This window comes from Arvicanthis niloticus, chromosome 29, assembly GCF_011762505.2.
Source record: "Arvicanthis niloticus isolate mArvNil1 chromosome 29, mArvNil1.pat.X, whole genome shotgun sequence".
Lineage (NCBI taxonomy): Eukaryota > Metazoa > Chordata > Mammalia > Rodentia > Muridae > Arvicanthis > Arvicanthis niloticus.
In genome coordinates, this window is record NC_133437.1 from 24,904,119 (window position 1) to 24,925,876 (window position 21,758).

The following is a 21,758-nucleotide window of genomic DNA, read 5'->3' on the forward strand; positions in this document are numbered from 1 at the left end:
CTGCATAGTAGGAAAGTACTGTGCCTTTGAGCAACATCCCAGCCCCTCACTGGGGGATTCTAGGCAGGGGCTCTACCACTGAGCCATGTCCCCAGACCACACTGTGCCTTTTGAGTGACAGGGAGGCATGTGATCCACTCACTTTGATCTCCTGCTCCTCTTTCCAGGACCTCACCACCCCCCCATGGCTCCCTTGGCTTTGGTGGGGGTTGCCCTCCTTCTGGGCACACCCCACTGCTTGGGGGAAGCCACTCCGACCCCTTCCCTGCCACCTCCCCCAGCTAATGACAGCGATGCCAGCCCAGGCGGCTGCCAAGGTTCCTACCGCTGCCAACCAGGGGTGCTGCTGCCTGTGTGGGAACCCGACGACCCATCACTGGGGGACAAGGCCGCACGGGCCGTGGTGTACTTTGTGGCCATGGTCTACATGTTCCTGGGTGTGTCTATCATTGCCGATCGCTTTATGGCATCCATTGAGGTCATCACATCCAAAGAGAAAGAAATCACCATTACCAAGGCAAATGGGGAGACCAGCGTGGGCACTGTGCGCATCTGGAATGAGACGGTGTCCAACCTTACACTCATGGCCCTGGGTTCCTCAGCGCCTGAGATTCTGCTGACTGTCATCGAGGTCTGCGGCCACAATTTCCAGGCGGGTGAGCTAGGTCCAGGCACCATCGTGGGCAGTGCCGCCTTCAACATGTTTGTGGTCATTGCTGTGTGTGTGTATGTCATCCCAGCTGGCGAGAGCCGTAAGATCAAGCACCTAAGGGTCTTCTTCGTCACAGCCTCCTGGAGCATCTTTGCCTATGTCTGGCTTTATCTTATTCTGGCAGTTTTCTCCCCAGGCGTGGTCCAGGTGAGTAAAGACCAACACCCCAGGAGAGCCCGGTGGCTTGGAATGTCTGTGTGTGCATGTGTGTGTCACATACTGCACCAGAGGGCTGAGCCAAAAACAGCAAATCAAGAATGCAGGTAAAAATAGAGAGCTCTGTGCCCACCCAAAAGGTAATTCCCAAGGCTGTGCATGGGCTAACAGAGCCCAGGGTCCATGTAAGACATGCCTCAGCTTGCCACAGAGTTACCTGAGAGCACTCCTTTTGCATAATTTATTCCCAACTTTACAGTAAGACATCTCTATTTGCATAATTCACACTTCACTTGCATAGGCCAGCCTCCTGTGTTCTGACAGTGCAAATCAATTTGAGTAACTTGGTGCATTTACATAATATATCCACTGACTGGCATCCGTGGTACCCACATCTGCATAATTTATCTCTCTGTAGGGCCAGAGAGATGGGCAGTTTGCATGGCTCATTCATTATTCAGCTTCAGTTCAGATTCAGTGTAGTTTATACTCCCATCCAATTGACAGGGACACCAGCAGAAGCCGGTGTCCACTTTGCATAATTTATTTCCACACTAAGACAAATTTGAAACTCACAGCTGCCTGGCTTACACCCCGGTTCCCACAATCCTCCATCTCTCTCTCCCGTGTCCAGTGTCTTCACCAGCACCCCTGCCTGTCCTCATCTTCCTTTACAACATTTGGTTAATTTATTTCCCACAAGTCTAAGACTGCTGCCTCTATTTGCATAATTTATTCATGGGTCTGGCCTAATTCGTACACCCACATGCATAATTTATTTGTAGTGCCCAAGACTCACTCATTCACGCTGTGCATGATCTGTTAACTGCTGTCACTTAATAGATTCTGCTCTAGAAGTACCCAGATATAAAAGTGCTCTAGAGTTGGCATCAAAGTAGAGACTGCAGGGTTTATCTGAGCATGGGGCTTATGCTTGTAATCCCAACACTAGGAAAGCTGAGGCAGGAGGATTGTTGTAAGCTTAAGTTCAGCCTGGGTAACGCAGTGAGAATGTGTAGATAGATGGAAGTGTAGCTACAGCTACAGTGTGAAGTACTTCCCTAGCATCCGTGAAGTCTTGGGTTCCATACCCAGCACAGGAAGGAACAAGGAAGAAAAGGAAGGGGAAAAACAGGAAGGGAGGGAGAAAGAGAGAAAGACACTATGGGATCAGAGTATGAGAGAGAATTCACCCAAATCATGACTGGAACGTTGAGCTTCCTAGCAACCCTGGTGAAAGGATGGGGGCATTGGACAGTTTTCAGGTCCTCTTAAAAAAGGGCACCATCCTGGATTAGGGTCCAAAATAGCCTTTGAGTGAGTGTGTGAGGTGAAGGCTCTTGTGTGAGTGTGTACACATGTGTGCAGGCACAGAGGTCAATGCCAGGGGGCTTTCTCAATTGCTCTCCACCTTATTTTTTGAGTCAGGGTCCCCTCTCTGAACCTAGAGATCACTGATTGGCTAGACTGGATAGCTCCTGAGCTCAGGAGTCCTCCCCAGCACGGGGGTCACAACCTCCCAGTATATACAAACATACATATACACATATATACATACATACATCTGTACACACACACACACACACACACATATATATACATATACATACAGAGAGAGAGAGAGAGAGAGAGAGAGAGAGAGAGAGAGAGAGAGAGAGAGAGCTGTGAAGAAGGAATTTTAGACACTGTGGGTGAGTCGTAGGGAGGCACAGAGTGGAGGAGACACAAAAGCCGGCTGTGATGTAAAGGTGGAAGGAAGATGGAGGCTATCACAGCACCAGATGGAGAAAAAGTCCAGATGGACCTTTTATTTATACTTAGGGAAGGAAATGAAGTAGGAGGGGCTGGGGGCTTTTGCTGATTAATGGAGAAATTCCATTAATGAATACAGAGAGAGAGAGAGAGAGAGAGAGAGAGAGAGAGAGAGAGAGAGAAGCCTCCATGAGCGCTCTCCCCTGCTTTTGCCTCAGCAGAGCTATGAGGTCTCAGAGCCATCATGACACACTAAGGGGTAGGGACTAAGGGATAAGGAGACCAGATCTTAAGAGATCCTTTTTCTGGACTAGCAAGATTGCTCAGTGGGTAAGAGGTGCTTTGTAGCCAAGCCTGATGGCCTGAGCAACTTCTGAAAGTTGGTCTCTGACCTCTATGCCCCCTCCCACTTAACAACAGTCAACAAATAATGTTATAAAAAAATGAAAAATCCTCTTTCTCTCTCAGACATATTTGTAAGGAACTTGGGAGAGCACCTCATCTGAAATACTCTTCCGTCTTTTCCTCTTTACTGAGAAAGACGATGTTACGTGTATTTATGTGAAAGCCTTCTGAATTGGAGAAGACGGTTTAGTAGTAAGGAGTGCCTGCTGCTCTTGCAGAGCAAAGAGATGGGTTCAAAAATCTGTGGCTCACAACCTTCTCCAAGTTCAGTTCCAGGGGTTTTGATACCCTTTCCTGGCCTCCTTAGGCAACTGCACAAATGTGCTCTCTCCCTCTCTCTCAATTAAAAATATATTTTTTATTTTGTTTTTTCGAGACAGGGTTTCTCTGTGTAGTCCTGGCTCTCCTGGAACTCACTCTGTAGACCAGGCTGGCCTCAAACTCAGGACATTCCTGCCTTTGCCTCCCAAGTGCTAGATTGAAGGTGTGAGCCACCACTGCCCAACCAGTTTGTTGTTGTTGTTGTTTCATGTTGGAGATTGAGGCTAGGACCTTTACATGCTAGGCAGGTGGTGCTGAGCCATGGTCCCAGCCCTTCAATGGTAGATTCTAGACAAGCATTCTACTATGAAGCCATTTTGGGGGAGATTTATTTATTTTTATTTTATGTGTATGAGTGCTTTACTGCATGTTTGTGCACCATGTATGCCTGCTGCCTGTGGAGATAAAAAGGAGGATGCTGGATCCCTGGAACTGGAATATGGATGGTTGCAAACTTCCATGTGAGTGCTGGCAACTGAATCTCTTGGGTCCTCTGGAAGAACAGCCAGTGCTCTTAACCATTACAGCCCCATCCATTTCTTTCTTAAAACCTAAAAAATTATATATATATAAAATTGGTGTGTCTTCAGACACACCAGAAGAGGACACTGGATTCCATTATAGATGGTTCCATTACATGTGGTTGCTGGGAATTGAACTCAGGACCTCTGGCAGAGCAGTTAGTGCTCTTGACTACTGGGTCATCTCTCTAGCCCCCAGCCCCCTGCCACAGCTTTTTGAGAAAAGACTTCAGCAAGTTTTCCAGGCTAGCCTGGAATATGCTATCCTTTTATCTCAGCCTCCCAAGTATCTAGAGTCACTAAACTGTGCCAGATTATTTCACCTTTTGAGTGTTTCTCATGTGCCAGGAGCTGGTGGTGCTCTGTGCTGGGGACATGCATGTCAGCTCCAGCTTAGAGGTGGCCCTCATTTACTGACCCCGAGGCCACTGGGTTTCCTCAGATCTACCTGACATGGTGCAGCTTCTAAGGAATGAAAAATAAATGATCGCTACAGATCTCGAGCTCCCGGAAATGAACTTTTAGAGTCAGTCTTGCCCATGAGAGCCATTCAGACTCTGAGGAAGGAGAGGCTGGCTGGAGCTGTGGTCACCAGTGGTAGCATGGGGAGATGGAGGCATTATAGTGATCAGAGAGCGTTTGTTCAAGGTGAAAGACATGGAGGGGGAGTCACAGGAAGAGATGCAGGCTCTGAGGCATTATAGTGATCAGAGAGCGTTTGTTCAAGGTGAAAGACATGGAGGGGGAGTCACAGGAAGAGATGCAGGCTCTGACACTGATAAGCCAAAACCACAAGTGGGGACATCTATCACTTGATGAGGCTAAGAATGTCTCAGTGTCTAGCGCATATGCAGCAAGGCATAGTGTTCAGTGGGCAGATGGATAAGAAAACCAGGAGCGAGACGAGAGCAAAGAGCACATGCCGTTTGGAGATGCACACTTACTGAGAGGGCAGACGAGAAAAACTTTGAAGACTCTTCAAGCGAGAAAGCTGGGTGTCTACAAAAAGATTAAAAAAAAAAAAAAAAACAGAACATAGAGACAAGGGAACCTAGGTAACAGGAACAAGTGGAAGGGAGAAGAGAGGGAAGATTGAAAACACCAGCTGGGGTCGGGGGCAGCAAGAAGAGACAGCCAGAGATGCAGAGGTGAAGAATTGGGCCATTAAAGCGGGCATGAGATGGGGAAAGGAAGGAGGGAGGAGGGATAAATAATAGGGACACAGAAGAATGCATGAGTGGGTAAATCGGAAGTGGAGGGGTGGCTTTGTCTATGCTTGCACTGGTAGATGAGTGGATGTGTAGACAAAGGAAGGATACATAGGTAGATGGATGTGTGAGTTGATACAAGAACAGGTAGAGGATGGATATTTGGGTAGAGAGAGGATGGATGAGTTGGAGGTTGGGTGGGTGGCTGGCTAGATGGAAGATGGATGGATGGGAAGGATGGATAGGTGGGTGCATACATAGATGCATGCATCTATTCATGGATGCATGGATGGGATAGGATGGATGGATGGATGGGTGGGTGTGTGGATGGAAGACACACAATGAATGGTCTGTTTGGGTTTCTATTACTGTGATGAAACACCATGACTAAAAGCAACTTGGGGGAGGAAAGCGTTACTTAATCTACTGTCTTAGTTACTGTTCTATTGCTGTGAAGACACACTTTGACCAAAGCAACTCTTATAAAAGAAAACATTTAATTGGAAGCTTGCTTACAGTTTCAGGGGGTTATTTCATTATCATCATGACAGGAAGCAGAGAGACATGGTGCTGAGAGCAGTAGCTGAGAGATTTACATCCTGATCCAAAGTCAGCTGAGAGAGAGCTGAGGGGAGGGAGAGAGAGAGACTGGGCGGGCCTGGCATAGGCTTTCGAACCCTCAGAACACATCCCCAGTGAATACCTTCTCCAATAATGTCACACATACTCTAACAAGGACACACCTTCTAATCTTACCCAAACAGTTCCACTAACTGGGGACCAAACATTCAAACATATGAGCCTGGGGAGGGTCATTCTTGTTTAAACTACCACACTTGCACTTCCAAGTCAGTCACAGTTTATCATCAAAGGAAGTCGGGGGAGGAAGTAGGCAGGTGCTGATGCAGAGGGTATAGAGGAGACCTGCTTTCTGACCTGCTTTCCATAGCTTGTTCAGTTTGTTTTCTTATACACCTCAGGACCACCTACCCAGAGGTAGCACCTATAATGGGCTAGGTCATCTCACATCAATTACTGATTAAGAAAATGCATGAGAAGTTTGCCCATAGGCCAGTCTGGCTGGGGGTATCTTCTCAACTGAGATTTCCTCTTCCCAAAGGAAGCTTGTGTCAAGTTGATATAAAACCAGCTAGCACAGATGGGGTTGATGAATAGGTGAGTGGAAGTATGGGTGACACATGGATGGATGGATGGATGGATGGATGGATGGATGGATGGATAAATAGGTGAATGGACACATGGATGGATGGATGGATGGATAAATAGGTGAATGGACACATGGATGGATGGATGGATGGATAGGTGGATGGATGGATAAATAGGTGAATGGACACATGGATGGATGGATGGATGGATGGATAGGTGGATGGATGGATAAATAGGTAAATGGACACATGGATGGATGGATGGATGGATGGATGAGTGGACACATGGATGGATGGATGGATGGATGGATGGATGGATGGATGGATGGATGGATGGATAGGTGAGTGGACACATGGATGGATGGATGGATGGATGGATGGATGGATGGATGGATGGATAAATAGGTAAATGGACACATGGATGGATGGATGGATGGATGGATGGATGGATGGATGGACACATGGATGGATGAATGGATGGATGGATGGATGGATGGATGGATGGATGGACACATAGATTAATGGGGTATGTGGATAGGTACATGACTCAAGGATAGATGAATGGAGGATAGATGGATGGAGGATGGATGGGTGAGTGGGTATACAGATGGATAGATGGGATGGATGGATAGGTCAGTGGATATTTGGGTGGACACATGGATAGATGAATGGGTGGGTGGATACAAATATAAAGAGATAGTTGGATAGGTGGGTGGATGTGGGTGTTAGATGGATGGATGGGTGGATATGTGGGTGGACACATGGATGGATGTGATAGATGGGTATGTATGTGGAGAAACATGAGCATAGGAGAAGCAGAAGTAAACAGATGAACAGGAGAAAGAGACAGTGTGTAGAGCACTCACAGTCTGCTGCCCTCAGGTGTGGGAGGCACTGCTCACACTGATCTTCTTCCCGGTGTGTGTGGTATTCGCCTGGATGGCGGACAAGCGGCTGCTCTTCTACAAGTACGTGTACAAGCGCTACCGCACCGACCCTCGCAGCGGAATCATCATCGGGGCAGAGGGAGACCCACCCAAAAGCATCGAACTGGATGGCACATTCGTGGGCACTGAGGTCCCAGGCGAGCTGGGTGCATTGGGCACAGGTCCTGCTGAGGCACGTGAGCTGGATGCCAGCCGGCGCGAGGTCATCCAGATTCTTAAGGACTTGAAGCAGAAGCACCCGGACAAGGACCTGGAGCAGCTGATGGGCATCGCCAAGTACTATGCACTGCTGCATCAGCAGAAGAGCCGCGCCTTCTACCGCATTCAGGCCACACGGCTGATGACAGGTGCAGGCAACGTGCTGCGCAGACACGCTGCGGATGCTGCCCGCAGGCCGGGGGCCAACGATGGTGCCACCGATGATGAGGACGATGGTGCCAGTCGCATCTTCTTTGAGCCTAGTCTCTACCACTGCCTGGAGAACTGCGGGTCAGTGCTGCTGTCGGTGGCTTGCCAGGGCGGTGAGGGCAACAGCACCTTCTATGTGGATTACCGCACCGAGGATGGCTCTGCAAAGGCAGGCTCCGATTATGAGTACAGGTGCGTCCTAGTACAGTTTACTCTCAGGTTCACGTGGGTTCCAACTATGAACCAGGTGGGTCCCAATCTAGGTGGCTCTTAGGCCCAGGTGGGTCCCAAGTACAGATGGGTCCTGGTTCAGGAGGCTTTCAGGCCTACATAGGTCCCAACTACGAGTGTGTGTGTCCCAGGTCCAGGTAAGTCTTAGTATAGGTAGGTGGGTGTCTGTCCAGATTAGTACTGAGCATAGGTGAGTCTGAGTTCAGGTGGGTCCTAGGCAGTTCACATGAGAAGAAGAGAGGCATAGTGCCTCCCTTGGGCTGAGCCTCAGGACTTCCTTTAGAGTCTCCCTTTCAATATGCAAATCTGTAGCATCAGTATATGAATGCATTCATTCATTCATCATTCATTCATGATCCAGTCATCATTCATTCCTCTACTTCCCTGAGCCATGCCCAAGCATGGGGGATTCTAGGCAGGGTGTAACCACTGAGCCACACCCAAACTCCACTATAGAATTTTTTGCTATTCAGAGGAAATGACACCCCTGCTGCTTAAATACATTTGCAGAGTGCCTTGTGGTAATGTAACCACACCATACTGCTTTCTACCTTACCCCAGTTACCTGCAGTTCTTGGTGCACAGACAGACCTGTGTAATGGCTATAGTTTTATCAAGTTCTTGGCCACCCGGAAGAAGTGCTGGCTATATATGTAATAAATGTCCTGCCTCCTAAATGTGCCAGACACCATTCTGGCTGCTAGGCAAGCCCTCTCTCAACTCAGCCACGACCCCAGCATGTAGAATCTAGGATTCTAACATTACTATGTAAATGTCACTAGATAATTTGTTTTATTTTGCTTGACACTGTTCTGGCTATATAGCCCAAGCAAGCCTCAAACTGGTAATCCTTCTGCCACTGTCTCCCAAGGGCTAAGATTACAGCTGTGCGTCACCACATCCAGCTAAATTTCATTGAGTGTGTCTGTATGAATTTGGTCCCCCTCCTCGAGTAAACGGGTATCTGCTGCTCTTAGCTCCCTTGTGCATCTGAGACACTGAGGTTGGGGGTCATTTGGCTGGGTCTGTGGTGAGCTAGGCTCACAGCCTGTTGGCTCACATGGCTAGGAGCCACTGAGGACAGTGTCTATCAAGGCAAAGGCTGCAGTAACAAGGAGCCCCTGACCCTCTGTCCCTCTATTAGTTCTACAGGGCCCTGGGTTGCCTCTGTCCCTCTCACTGAGCTGGGATTTTCCTGAAGAACCTTTTATATAAAACAGCACAGTGGGGGTAGCTTCCACTTTCCAGTCCCAGAGCCCCAATCCAAGGAGGTACTGAGCCCCTCATCTGCAGGCTTCAGGATTCCCTAACATCTGTCAGCATGGGTGTAGCTTACTCATAGAACACCTGTGTACAGTTCCCCAGTGGGGGACTGGGGTGTAGCTGCACCACCATCTCAGCATTTAAGATTTTTTGTTTTATTTTTTTCCTGAATTTTTAGGTTTCATTTTTAAAGGTTTTTTTTTTTTTTTTTTTTTTTTTTTTTTTTTTTTTTTTTTTTTTTTTTTTTTTTTGCTGTTGTTGTTCTTTTATTTTATGTGTACGAGTGTTTTCCCTACACATAGGTCTGTGCACCACTGTATGCTTGGCACCCACAGAAGCCAGAAGAGGGCACCAGGCCCCCTAATACTAGAGTTATAAATGGTTTTGAGCATCTCTCTCTGTGTGTGTGTGTGTGTGTGTGTGTGTGTGTGTGTGTGTGTGTGTACGTGTACACTCTGGTCCTTTGGAAGAGCAGCCAGTGCCCTTAACCACTGATCTAGTCCCTAGATTACATTTCTATGTAATTGTATATATGCCTAGTGTATGCATACATGAAGGTCAGGGGACAATTTATGGGTGGAGTCAATACTTTCCTTCCGCCTTGAGAATCTCAGGAATCAAGCTTAGGTCATCAAGATTGGTGGCAATCACTTTTACCCATTGGTCCATCTTACCCAGCCCTGATCTGTCTGTCTGTCTGTCTGTCTGTCTATCTATCTATCTATCTTAAATCAGAAGAACGACAAGGTCTATTCCAAAGCCCCTAAATCTCTGCTACTCAACCTAGCACCGCCCACAGCCCCTAGAGCCAGTTACAAATACAGAACCTAGAAACCGAGGGCCTTTGCTTTGCTCCGAACTCCTACTTCAGCAGATACTAAGGGAATCTAGGAGCTAAGGACAATAAGGCCTATCCTCAGGACTGGAGAGGTGGCTCAAAGGTTAAGAGCACTAGCTGCTCTTCCAAAAGACCTGGATTGAAGTCCCAACACTGACGCAGGGAGGCGCACAACTGTGTACCTCCAGCTTTGGGGGATCTTCTGGTCTCGGCAGGCACTGCATACATATGCACATAATAGGGATGGCCCCCTCTGGTTCTCATCTGCAGCGAGGGCACGCTGGTGTTCAAGCCCGGGGAGACGCTCAAGGAGCTGCGCATCGGCATCATCGACGACGATATCTTCGAGGAGGACGAGCACTTCTTCGTGAGGCTGCTGAACCTGCGTGTGGGCGATGCTCAGGGCATGTTCGAGCCCGACGGCGGTGGGCGGCCCAAGGGGCGGCTGGTGGCGCCGCTGCTGGCCACCGTCACCATCCTGGATGACGACCACGCGGGCATCTTCTCCTTCCAGGACCGCCTGCTTCATGTGAGCGAGTGCATGGGCACGGTGGACGTGCGCGTGGTGCGCAGCTCAGGCGCACGTGGCACTGTACGCCTTCCCTACCGCACAGTGGACGGCACGGCCCGTGGCGGTGGTGTGCACTACGAGGATGCTTGTGGAGAGCTGGAGTTCGGCGATGACGAGACCATGTAAGCACGGGTGGGAAGGAGGTGGAGCCTAAGGAAGAGCCGGGGTGGACCTGAGGAACAGCCCTAGCTGAGAGTGGGGTGGGATGGGGTCAGGGTAAAGCTGGCCTGAAGAAGCCCTAAACCTGGCAGTGGTGGTGCACGCCATTAATCCCAGCACTCTGGAGGCAGACACAGATCTCTGAGCCTGGTCTACAAAGCGAGTTCCAGGACAGTCCATGCTACAAAAAGAAACCCTGCCCTACCCCCTCAAACAAACAAACAAAAAAGAATAACCCTGGCAGGTGTTGGGGTGGGGCCAGAGTGAGAAGGGCTGCTAAGGAAGGGCCTTGGCTGGGAGTGGGCAGAGCCTGAAGAATGATTTGGCTGGGGATGGGACAGGGCAGAGTGTAGGAAATTGTCTTTGCTGGAGATGGGCAGGACCAAGATGAGTAGGTCTGAGAACTGGCCTTGGCTGAAGGAGGGGACAGAGCAAAGGTGAGCTGGATCTGAGAAACGGCCCTGGTTGAATGAAAAGAAGGGGACGTGGCTGGGTGTGTGTGTTACCAGAGTAGGTAGGTTCTGTGAAATGGACTTTACTAGAAGGTTGTGGGGGGTTGTAGAGAGAGTGGGGCCTTGGGAGTTCTCGGGCAGGGTGGCTAGGCGCGAGAGGGGAGGGGGAAGCATGCAGAGAAAGAAAACCTGACTGGGCCAAGCAAGGGATGGAGTCCACTCTCAGGTCTGAAGAGGCAGGATAGACTCTTGGCATTGGGGCCATGCAGAGACAAAGCATGATGGGGTCATAGGGTGCAGTTTGAGAAAGGATCGTGGCCAATCTATGGATGGGAGGAGTCAAGGTTGAGGAGACTGGGTGGAGCTTTAGGAAGGAGAAGGACTTGAATGGGACCAAGCTGAAAAATGGAATTTGACTGCGATGGTGGCGCACGCCTTTAATCCCAGCACTTGGGAGGCAGAGGCAGGTCGATTTCTGAGTTCAAGGCCAGCCTGGTCTACAGAGTGAGTTCCAGGACAGCCAGGGGCTATACAGAGAAACCCTGTCTCGAAAAACAAAAAAAAAAAAAAAAAAAAGAATAAAAAGAAAAAAAAAAAAAAAAGAAAATGGAATTTGACTGGGAAGAAGGGGGAGGAATCTGAGAATGGGCGGAGCCTGGGTGGATTTTGGTTGGAAGAGTCAGTTGGGATGTGGAAGCAAGGAGGGGGTCTCAGGTAGAGGAGGGGCTTTAGAAAGGGGCATTTGTAGGTGGCCTCGGCCAAGCCAACCTGGAGAAAAGTTGCTTGGCTGAGTAGAAGTCGTGGTCGAGTGGTGGGTGGGCCTTATGTGTGGGAGAAGTCCAAGAGGTGAGACTTGTGAGATACTGGAGGAACTGGAAAACAGTGGGAGATCCAGGGAGCTGGGAAGAGAAACAGGACTTGGGAGACATGGGGCAAGGATTCCAGAAGACTAGGAGGTGCCTGGACTCACATGTAGGCCCTGTAGATGTACAGACGGACAGGGCATTGCAAACCCAGCGCAGTGGGTTCGGAGTCCCTGGAGAGCCGCAGCTCACCTCCCCCGTGCCTGCCGGGCTCAACCAGCGCTGCTCCTCCGCTCCTGCCGCCCCCGCAGCGGCTGGCTCCCTCCTCATGCCACCCACGCGCTCCCTCGAGCCGTGGGGCCTCTGCCTTGCCATCAGCCGGCCGGTGATGGCTTTTTATCCCTGTATGGCTTTCCTTCCCTACATCTCTGACCTCCCAGGCTATGCCTCTCTGAAATCTTGGCTCTGTCCTCCTTCTTTCTTTCTGCCTCAGGTTATGCTTTAGTCAGAAGCCCTGAGCCACTCTCCACATTTCTCTCTTTGGGGCAAGCAGGTGGAGGGGTGGCGGCTGCTTGGAGTGGAGTCCTGTCATCATCCCTAGCCAAACTCTAGAGACAAAGGATATGGCAGAGTTGTCTTTTTATGGTTCTTGTCCTTCTGATCGTCTATCCCGCTTCCTTCTTGCTGCTGCAATTCCATGGGCCTCTCCTCCCCCAGGCGGCTTCCCCAGCCTGGGACACCCTCTGTCCTCCCCCACCTCCTGCCTCCGCCCAAGCTTCCAGCTGTGGCTTCAGGAGACAAGAGAACAGGAGGCTAATTAGCGTTTAGGGAAACACATCCTTCCTCTGACGGGCAGGCGCTAATTAGAGGAGCTTTGAAGCAACCAGGCTGGAGTGGAGGCCTGGGCAGGATCAACACAGAGACTGGAGGAATCAGAGACCTAATGGAGATAGCCAAAGACACAACAGAGAGACGCAAAGAGAAGGAAGCGAAGGAGAGAAAAGGAAACAGAAAATAGGAAACGATTCAGCCCCAGAGAACCACGGTCATAGAGAAACAAGGGCAAACAAGAAGATAGAGAGTCTTGGGGATGGTGGTGAGGGGTATAATGGGATTCTCAGAAACTGGAGAGGAAGGGTATTTTCTCAGATCTCGTCAGTCCTCCCCTTGTCTAGCTCGAGTCTCTCGCTGTCCCATCAGTTGGAATTCTCCTGGACTGCCTGTCAGAGCACTGATTGGCATACCCGTCACCAAGCATTAGCTATTGTGTTAGCAGTTTGTGGGCTGTCTAAGAGAGTACATGACAAAGTGTATGCCACTATGTCAGTGTGTCACTGTGTCCGTTTGTGAATTTGAGAAGCCTGGTGTGTCTTGGGAGACGCTCCTCATCCAGACCCCAGTCCCAGATGTGGTGTTTCAGCACCGCGGACAGCGCCCAACCCACTCGGGAGCCCATTCAGCACAGTATTTTGAAACTCAATTGGACATGGTCTTGGTTGCCTGTAATTTCAACAGATGAGACTGGAAGGTTGCCATGAGTTGAAGGCCAGCCTTGGCTATGGTGTGAAAACTTGCTTAACAGACAGAGCTGGGGGTGTAGCCCTGGTGATAGAGTGTTTAGCATGCCTGAAGCCCTGGGGTCCATTCCTGGTGCCATCACATCAGTGGGACATGGTAGCCCACGTCTTTAATCCCAGCATCTGAGAGGTGAAGATAGGAGGATCAGGTGTTCAAGTCCATCCTCGTCTATGCATCAAGTTTGAATTTTCATTTATTTATTGGTGTTCGCCTGGTGTGTGTGTGTGTGTGTGTGTGTGTGTGTGTGTACTACAGATCACATGTAGAGACAAGAAGACAACTTTGGAGAGTCTCTTTTCTCTTTCAACCTTTTACATGGGTTCTGTGGATCAAATTTAGGTCAAAGAGCTTTCAAGGCAAGTGCCTTTACTCAATGAACTGTGTTGCCAGGCCTTCACATAGAGTCTGAGGCCAACCTGGGCTACATGGGACCCTGTCTCAAGTAAATAATTTTAAACCCAAAGAGTGGAGGTGGGTGTCTGCCCTTACATGACCATGTCTCTGTGTGCTGTGTAAGTTCACCAGCTGAGACGTGTTGATTGAATTATTGCCTGATTAGAAGTCTTCTGCCTGACTGTGTTAGCTTTATTTCATTTGGGAGCCCCTGAGAGACAAAGACAAAGAGGAAAGAAAAGAGCTGAAAAAAAGGCAAAGAGAGAAAAGAGACAAAGGTGGTGGTGGGGGAATACAGAGACACAGAGAAAGGCAGGAGATGATGGTGGTCAGAGAGACTGACATGCAAAGAGAGACACGTGGTGGGGGGAGTGTACACAGACAGCCAGTGTTATAAAGAAAGGATTATAAGCCTGGAGTGATGGCATATGCCTGCACCCAAGATTTTAGAAGCAGAGGCAGGGGGTAGTGAATTTCAAGGCAGTATGGGCTACCTAGTGAATTCCAGACCATCCTGGGTAAACAGTAACATACTGTCTCACAGAAACAAAAAGTAATTAAATAACAAAAGAGCAAGGTCCGTGGAGGAACATTAAAAGGGTCTCACAGGGTGACAGTGTCTGTCTCAGGCTGTGCTGGGGGCGTCTCTCAAACGAACAGGCATCTGTTCCCTGAGATCATGCGCTGCAGGGGGATGGCTGTGCATGTGGGCGGGTGACTGGTGGAGCTTCCTCTATTGGTGACTGCGTGGGTGGGTGTTTGTGTGGCTGGGATCTGGGGCCAGGCCTTATGGGGCTGGCTACATACACTCTTCCTCTAGCCAAGAGTTGCTGGCACCCAATCTGTGAACATTTCTTGGTGTGGGGCTTGGAGATTGCAAGGAGGGGTAGGAGGTGTGTGGGTTCAGTGCCTTAAGGGGACAGGTAACATTGGACTATTCCCTGCCTCACCCTGGTTACCATGGGAACAGAGATGCTGGAAAAAAACTGGACACATTAGGCTGATCTTCCAAATGTGGTCAGGATGGAGGGTGGGAAGCTGCAGGTATTTTGTACTGATAGACTTAGATGTTTCCTCCCTCCCTTCCTTCCTTCCTTCCTTCCTTCCTTCCTTCCTTCCTTCCTTCCTTCCTTCTTTCCTTCCTTTCTTCCTTCCTTCCTTCTTTTCTTCCTTCCTTCCTTCCTTCTTTTCTTCCTTCCTTCTTTCCTTCTTTTCTTTCTTTCTTCCTTCTTTCCTTCCTTCCTTCCTTTTTTCCTTTCTCTCTGTATCTCAGGCTGAACTTGATCTCATAGTAACTCCCCTGCCTCAGCCTCTCGAGTAGTTGGGAACATTAAAAGGGTTTCACAGGTGAAACCCAGATGGTTTTTTTTTTAATGTATACATGTGTGTGTGTGTGTGTGCACATGTATGTGTGCTTATATATGTGGAGGGCAGAGGGTAATCTCATGTGTCACCCTCGGAGACACTGTCCACTTCTTTTGAAACAGATCCCATTGGTCTTGAGCTCACCAATTAGACTAGACTGGTAGCCTGTCTCTACCCCCAGACATGACGCCCTGCCGAGGTGGGGATTGAACCCGGGTCCTCGTGCTTTCGTAACACACTCTTTATTAACTGAGTCCCCATCCCAGCTCCTTCATTTGTCAGCTTCACTGACAAATGTTGAGTCTTTGGGGTTAGGGTTGTTTTCTACAAATGGGGACAAAAATCATGACTCTAAAAGAATGGCTGTCTTAACTCCACCGGGGGCCAATGGTGTCACCCAAAGGTGGCTGTGTTGGAGGGTCTTATGCTTTCTTTCTGCCTGTGCCTCCTCCACCCCAGGAAAACTCTTCAGGTCAAGATAGTGGACGACGAAGAGTATGAGAAGAAGGACAACTTCTTCATCGAGCTGGGCCAGCCTCAGTGGCTCAAGCGGGGCATCTCAGGTGAGGGGTGAAGAGGTGGCTCTGGGAAGAAGCAGGGAGTCCAGGGTTGGGGGCCCAGGGGGGCTCGTGAGCCTGAGCTTTGAGGAGAAGCGACTCTCTCATTGTGTCCCTGTCTCTGTCTCTCCCCAGCTCTGCTACTCAACCAAGGTGAGTGAAGGGACCACTGGGTGTGGAGGGGAGGGGCCACTGGAGCCACAGGGTTGGGTTTGGGGCAGATTGGAAGTGAGAGGTGAATTTGTAGTTGGTAAAGATTGGAGCCAGCTGGGACTGGGATGGGGGTTGTGGTGCTGAAGATGGCAAGTTAATCAGAGACTGGAAGTCAGATCTGAGCTTGTAGCAAGTGTGAATCAGGGTTAGCCCTGACTGGATCGGTCATAGGGTCGGTTTGGGGTATGAGATCCGTCTTCCCGCTGAGTCAAGACAAGAATTGAAATAGAGGCTGTGGTCCAGGACTAAGATGGGGTTAAATTAGAACTGGAGTCACTGTTTATGCTAAAACCGAGGTGGAACAGATGGTGAGCTGTTAAAAGCACTGGCTGCTCTTCCAGAAGACTCAGGTTCAGTTCCAGCACCCACCCTGAGTTGCTTACAGCCAAATGTAACTCCAGCTCTAGGCTAGCTAACATACCCTTCTGGCCTCCTCAGACACATGCACACATGCACACATACACATGCACACTCACACACATGCGCACGCCCACGTGCACACACAAACACAATAACATTTTTCAATGGAAGTTGGAATTTTGAGTTAGAAGTAGGTTCAGGAAGGCTGAGGACCTCTCAATCAGTAGGTTTCCTGCCCAGTATGTGGAAAGCCTTGGTCCCATCCTAGCATCCTGTATCACTGTATCCTAGTGATACAGGCCTGTAATCCCTGCACTTGGGAGATGAAATCAATAAAATCAAAAGCTCAGGGTCATCCTCAGCTACATAGAGAGTTTGAGTCTAGCCTGAGCTATCAGAAAAAAAAAAAAAAAAAGACAGACTTGGTAGCCTATGCCTTTAATGCCAGCACTTGGGAGGGAGGCAGAGGCAGATAGATCTCTATGAGTTGGAAGCCAGCCTGGTCTAAATAGTTTGAGGTCAACCAGAGATATATAGAGGCCTTGTCTCAAAACAGCAACTGCACCAAGGGTGGGGTGAGGAGGGTGAATTGATGTGAAGTTGGCTGTTGGGGTTGAGGTAGGAGCCATTAGCTTGGATAGAGTGACCATTTAGAAACAAGATCTGTACTGTAGCATTCAGTTAGGACTAGCCTGAGACTAAGATGCATTGAGAAGTCCTGTAAGCTACCGGAACAGAAAGGCCTAACAATGCCTGTTTGTTACCCAAAAAAGTAGCAAATGGTTGCTACAGTACTTCATTTGTTGCTTAGTCAAAGTTTGTGAGTCTTCCTTTGTTGCAAATGATTTTCTTTTCTTGAGTGGCCTTTCATACTGTGCCTTCACCTGCTATTGAGCTATTTGATGTTGTCTCTACTGCCTGCCGGCTACTGGGCAAGAAAATTCCCAGAACCACAAGGGAGATCCTGGAGGATCACTTCTCCCCCCATTCTGTTGGCTTTAATTCTGTCACATGACAGTACCCAGCGGCAAGGAAGGCTGGGAAATGTAGTCTAGCTATTTGCTCTCAGATTTGGGTGAACTGGTAGCTGTCTCTGCCACATGGCCAAGTTTTTTTGCTACTGATATCCAGGAGTGGAACTGGAAGTGAGGCCTAGGGCCAGGTGCAGGGTACATGACATTAGAGTGGCATTTGGGACTATATGAGGTAGGTACTATTACTGAACCAATCGATGTACAAAATATGAAGCAGACAGGCTAATAATAATACGCGTCTAAGGTCACACCTCCACCATTTGAACCCAGAGTGTGCTCCAGAATTTCATGGGCTGAGGGAGCAGGTGGTTAGAGGGAGCTGGACAAGTTCACCAATGTCCCAGACAAAAGAGATAGTATTAGTGACCCTGTTAGGTATACCTCCTGGGCATCTAACTTCCATCCCTCATGCTGCAGGGGATGGAGACAGGAAGCTGACTGCAGAGGAGGAAGAGGCCCAGAGGATAGCAGAGATGGGCAAGCCAGTTCTTGGGGAGAACAGTCGCCTCGAGGTCATCATTGAGGAGTCTTATGACTTTAAGGTGACTTTTCTGGGCCTTCCCTTTTCCGAAGCCTGTCCTGGGCTATGTTGGGTGGGTAGGTGGGAGATGAGGCTCAGGAAAGCAAATCTCAAAGTTGGGGACCACAGTGGGGTCCCCAGGTCGTCTCCAGGGCACTGTGGAGTACACATGATTGCCTTCCTGGACAGGGCATGTAGAGACTCCTTGAATGTGGGTTTGATTTCCAGCTCCAACCCCCCCCCCCATCACACTGCCCTGGGATGCTTGTGGAAAGTAATTCCTCCCTTCACTCTCTCTTTCCCAGAACACGGTGGATAAACTCATAAAGAAAACGAACCTGGCCTTGGTGATTGGGACTCATTCATGGAGGGAGCAGTTTTTAGAGGCAGTTACTGTGAGCGCAGGTAAGTTAAGGGGACAGGGTGAGAGCGAAGGGAAGTGATGGAGAGACAGAGATACAAAGGTACACACAAAGGTACATGGGGTGGGGTTGGTGAAGAAGACAGATGGGGAGTGGCAGAGAATGAACATTCCATCCCTCTGTGGAGGGTCAGAAAGGGAGAGGCAGATGGAAACAGAAAGGAGAAAGCTGACACTGTACACTGGTCCCAGCTGCTGGGAGACTGGTCGGAAGGCTCAGCTCTGCCTTCCACCCAAGGTAGGTGGGGGACCAGCCCAGACTTTACCTTAGTAGCATCAAGAAGTTAGAGGATAGATAGGCAGATAGGTGTGATGGCAACGGGTCCACCCCACCCCGCACATCCTCGAAACCCCAGACAGCCTTGGGCTACTTGGTTGCCATGGACACAATCACCAGGGCACCTGACTCTTTCCCACCTGCTGTGGTCCTTAACCTTCTTAGTTCTTCTGTGAATCTACAGCGCCCTCATGTGGCCAGAAGTACAATGGCAGCTGAATCCACAGATTCTATCTTGGAAATTTACATGGGACCCTTTGTGACACAGATGGGTAAACTAAGGCTCAGATAAAGGAAAGGACTGCCCCAAATCTCTAAAACAGTTTATAATGAGCTCTGCAGATAGAACTCAGGACTCCCTCACATATATAGTATTAAGTTTCCTTCTGGGAGGCCTCAACTAAAGAGACTAATATGCAGGGTATTATGGTTAAAGAAAATGTTGGACAGAGATGGTTCAGCAGGTGAACGTGACTGCTGCCAAGCCGGATAATCTGAGTTCAATTCCTGGGACTCCTGAAATTTTTCCTTTAATCTACACACACACACACACACACTGAACAAATAAATGAGTGTAAAAAATAAAAAGAAACTGTTGAGTACTGTTTCAAAGTTAGGGCTGTGGAGATTATGAGTTCATCCTAGAGATGCCAGTGTGGTTGGCACAGCCCGAAACCACAATTTCTAATGTGTGTGAGGGAGATGCTATTTGAGTGGGAGACAAGATGGAGAAATGACAGAGATAGCACTGTCCCTGGCCCTGCAGAGTTCACAGCACAGTGGAAAAGACAGACATGTCACAAAACAGTTACAACACTGGGGGTGACAGATATAGGAGGAGAGACCCCAAAAGCCCACATGAAGCTTCTGACCCATCCTGGAAATAAAAGAAGGCTTCTAGAAAAGGGACACCATGCTAAGGCCTAGACTGGGGGACAGTTGTGTACAGCAAGGAGGGGGGAAACAAACCGTCCTGGGTAAAGGGAGCACCAAGGACTTAGAAGTCTGAGTGTTTGGAGGGAGCACCAAGGATGGAAATCTGATGTTTAGAGGGAGCACCAAGGATGGCAGTCTGGTGTTTGGAGATGGTGATTAACTTGGGGTTTGAGGAAGGGGTTAGCCATGAGGCTAGAGAGCAGCAGAGTCTGGATGCTTGGGCAGCAGAGCCATAGTGGAATCTGGAGCAGAGAAAGGAAAAGCCTAAGAGAGGCAGTCTGTGACTGGTCTGCACTGGCCTCAGCTACCTCAGTACAGTTCAGTTACAAGTCTGTCTGGCTGGCTGGCTGGCTGGCTGTCTGGCTGTCTGGCTGTCTGGCTGTCTGGCTGTCTGGCTGTCTCTATCTATCTATCTATCTATCTATCTATCTATTGAGACAAGGTCTCATTATGTAGTTGTGGTTAGCTTGGAACTCTCCATGTAGACCAGGATAGCCTCAAACTCACAGATATCTTCTTGCCTCTGACTACCAAGTCCTGAGACTAAACACACCTTCTGCATGCCTGGATCTGCCTGGATCTGCCTAGATCTGCCTGGATCTGGCTCCTCTTTGCTTTCTCATTCTAAGCTTTTTCCCTCGTCATTGCAAGTGTCAAGTCCACGGTCCTGGCAGGAACAAAGTAGAAATCAGGGGAGCCAGAAAGGGTAGGGAATGTCTGCTGAGTTTTCCATTTTCATTTCTGATTTCCATTTTACTTATGGTTGAAGCTAAAAGTTTGGTCTTGCAGAACTAAGAAACCACAAAAGCCACTTGGATAAGTACAAAGTCAAGGTTTTATTTCTTTGGCAAGCCAGTGGTTAAGTAAGTTAGAAAAGAGAGCAAGCTGGGTGTTGTGACTGGAGTCCTACAGTGGGGGCAGGATCATGCACTTCCTCCACCACTGCAGGGGCTCTCCTGTTTCTTAGAAAACTTGAGGATTTTTAATCACAAATTCTGGCAAGTGGCTTCAGGACTCAGCTGGCTTAACCTCACCTTGCCTTCCTGCCTGCTGGCCGCTGGCCGCCTTCCTTACCAGCATCCTTCCAGCTATAATATTTGGCACCCGGGAGCCTGCTGTTTCACATTCATCGACTCCTGCTTATCAGCTCAGGATGAGGGTTCCAGATACTTCTAGGATTTCAAATCACACAAATGTCTGGATGCCAAAAGCCAATCTGGTCACAGTAAAGGACAGGATGGGACTCTTTGCAAAGCTCAGAAGATAAACACATGCAGGGCACCTGTACCGAGGGAGCTAGAGCATTTCAGAACCCCTCCTTTTGTCTTATTGCCAGAGAAGGAGAAAGTGACCCACCGTTGCAAGGGATTATGGGAAAGTATTATTGCTAAAAGCAGGGGGGGATTCTGGGAGAGTGCATATTTTTATCTGAGGACGTGGCTGTTGCTAACCTCAAGGGATTCTGGGAGCTTAGCTAATTTTAGCTGGGTGTTTGTCTCTGTCTTGCTCCCGGAGACTCTGGGAAAGCCAATTGTGTTAAGCTGACTGTGGAATCTTGGTGTGTATTTGGTCGATGTTGCTTGGGATGGAACCCAGACCCTTTCACATGCTAGGCACAGCCTACCTCTGAGCCAGAGCCCCAGGACGCCCCAGGAGTGAATATTTCTAGCTGTACAGATGGCTGTCGGTGGTTGTGAGGACTTTTGAGGAAATGACTATTTTTAGCTAAAATATTTTAAAATATTTTTAGACCATGTCTTTATGGTCTCTAGCAGTCAGGGTTTGTGAGACGCTGAGTGCTTTTAGAAAGGGATTTATGGCCTTCCTCTAGCTTTGAGGGGTTCTGGGAAAACAAATGGATTTATCTATGCCCAACACTCTTTTGGCTGCAAGGGATGCTGGGGAAGCATATTTACCTGGGCCCAAAACTCTCTTAGCTGCAAGGGATTCTCGAAAGTGTGTTTACCTGGTTCCAATACTCCCTTCGCTGCAAGGGATTCTGGGAAAGTATGTATATTTACTTTTCTCCAACATTCTCAGCTGCAAGGAATTCTGGGAAACCAAATTTACTTAAGCTCAATATTTATTCTCTTAGCTGCAAATCTGAGAAGACAAGTAAGCTTCCCTCGGCCCAGTACTCTTAGCTGCTAGGAATTTTGGGAAATTACATTTACCTGGGCCCAACACTTTC

At 49.0% G+C, this 21,758-nt stretch overlaps 1 protein-coding gene across 3 annotated transcripts in view; it reads left to right on the forward strand.

Annotated features, from left to right (window-relative positions):
* Slc8a2 (solute carrier family 8 member A2) overlaps positions 1-21,758 on the forward strand; it is a 31,033-nt gene that overhangs the window by 6,192 nt on the left and 3,083 nt on the right. For 2 of the 3 annotated variants that reach the window (XM_076927310.1, XM_076927309.1), the window contains 7 exons: positions 168-859; positions 7,124-7,788; positions 10,199-10,621; positions 15,709-15,812; positions 15,942-15,959; positions 17,831-17,955; positions 18,239-18,338. In XM_076927310.1, coding sequence (XP_076783425.1) covers positions 185-859; positions 7,124-7,788; positions 10,199-10,621; positions 15,709-15,812; positions 15,942-15,959; positions 17,831-17,955; positions 18,239-18,338 — 2,110 coding nt within the window. In that variant the 5' untranslated portion in view covers positions 168-184. Of the gene's footprint in view, positions 1-167; positions 860-7,123; positions 7,789-10,198; positions 10,622-11,015; positions 11,096-15,708; positions 15,813-15,941; positions 15,960-17,830; positions 17,956-18,238; positions 18,339-21,758 lie in introns of those variants that run through there. The other variant, XM_076927311.1, reaches the window with a different exon arrangement.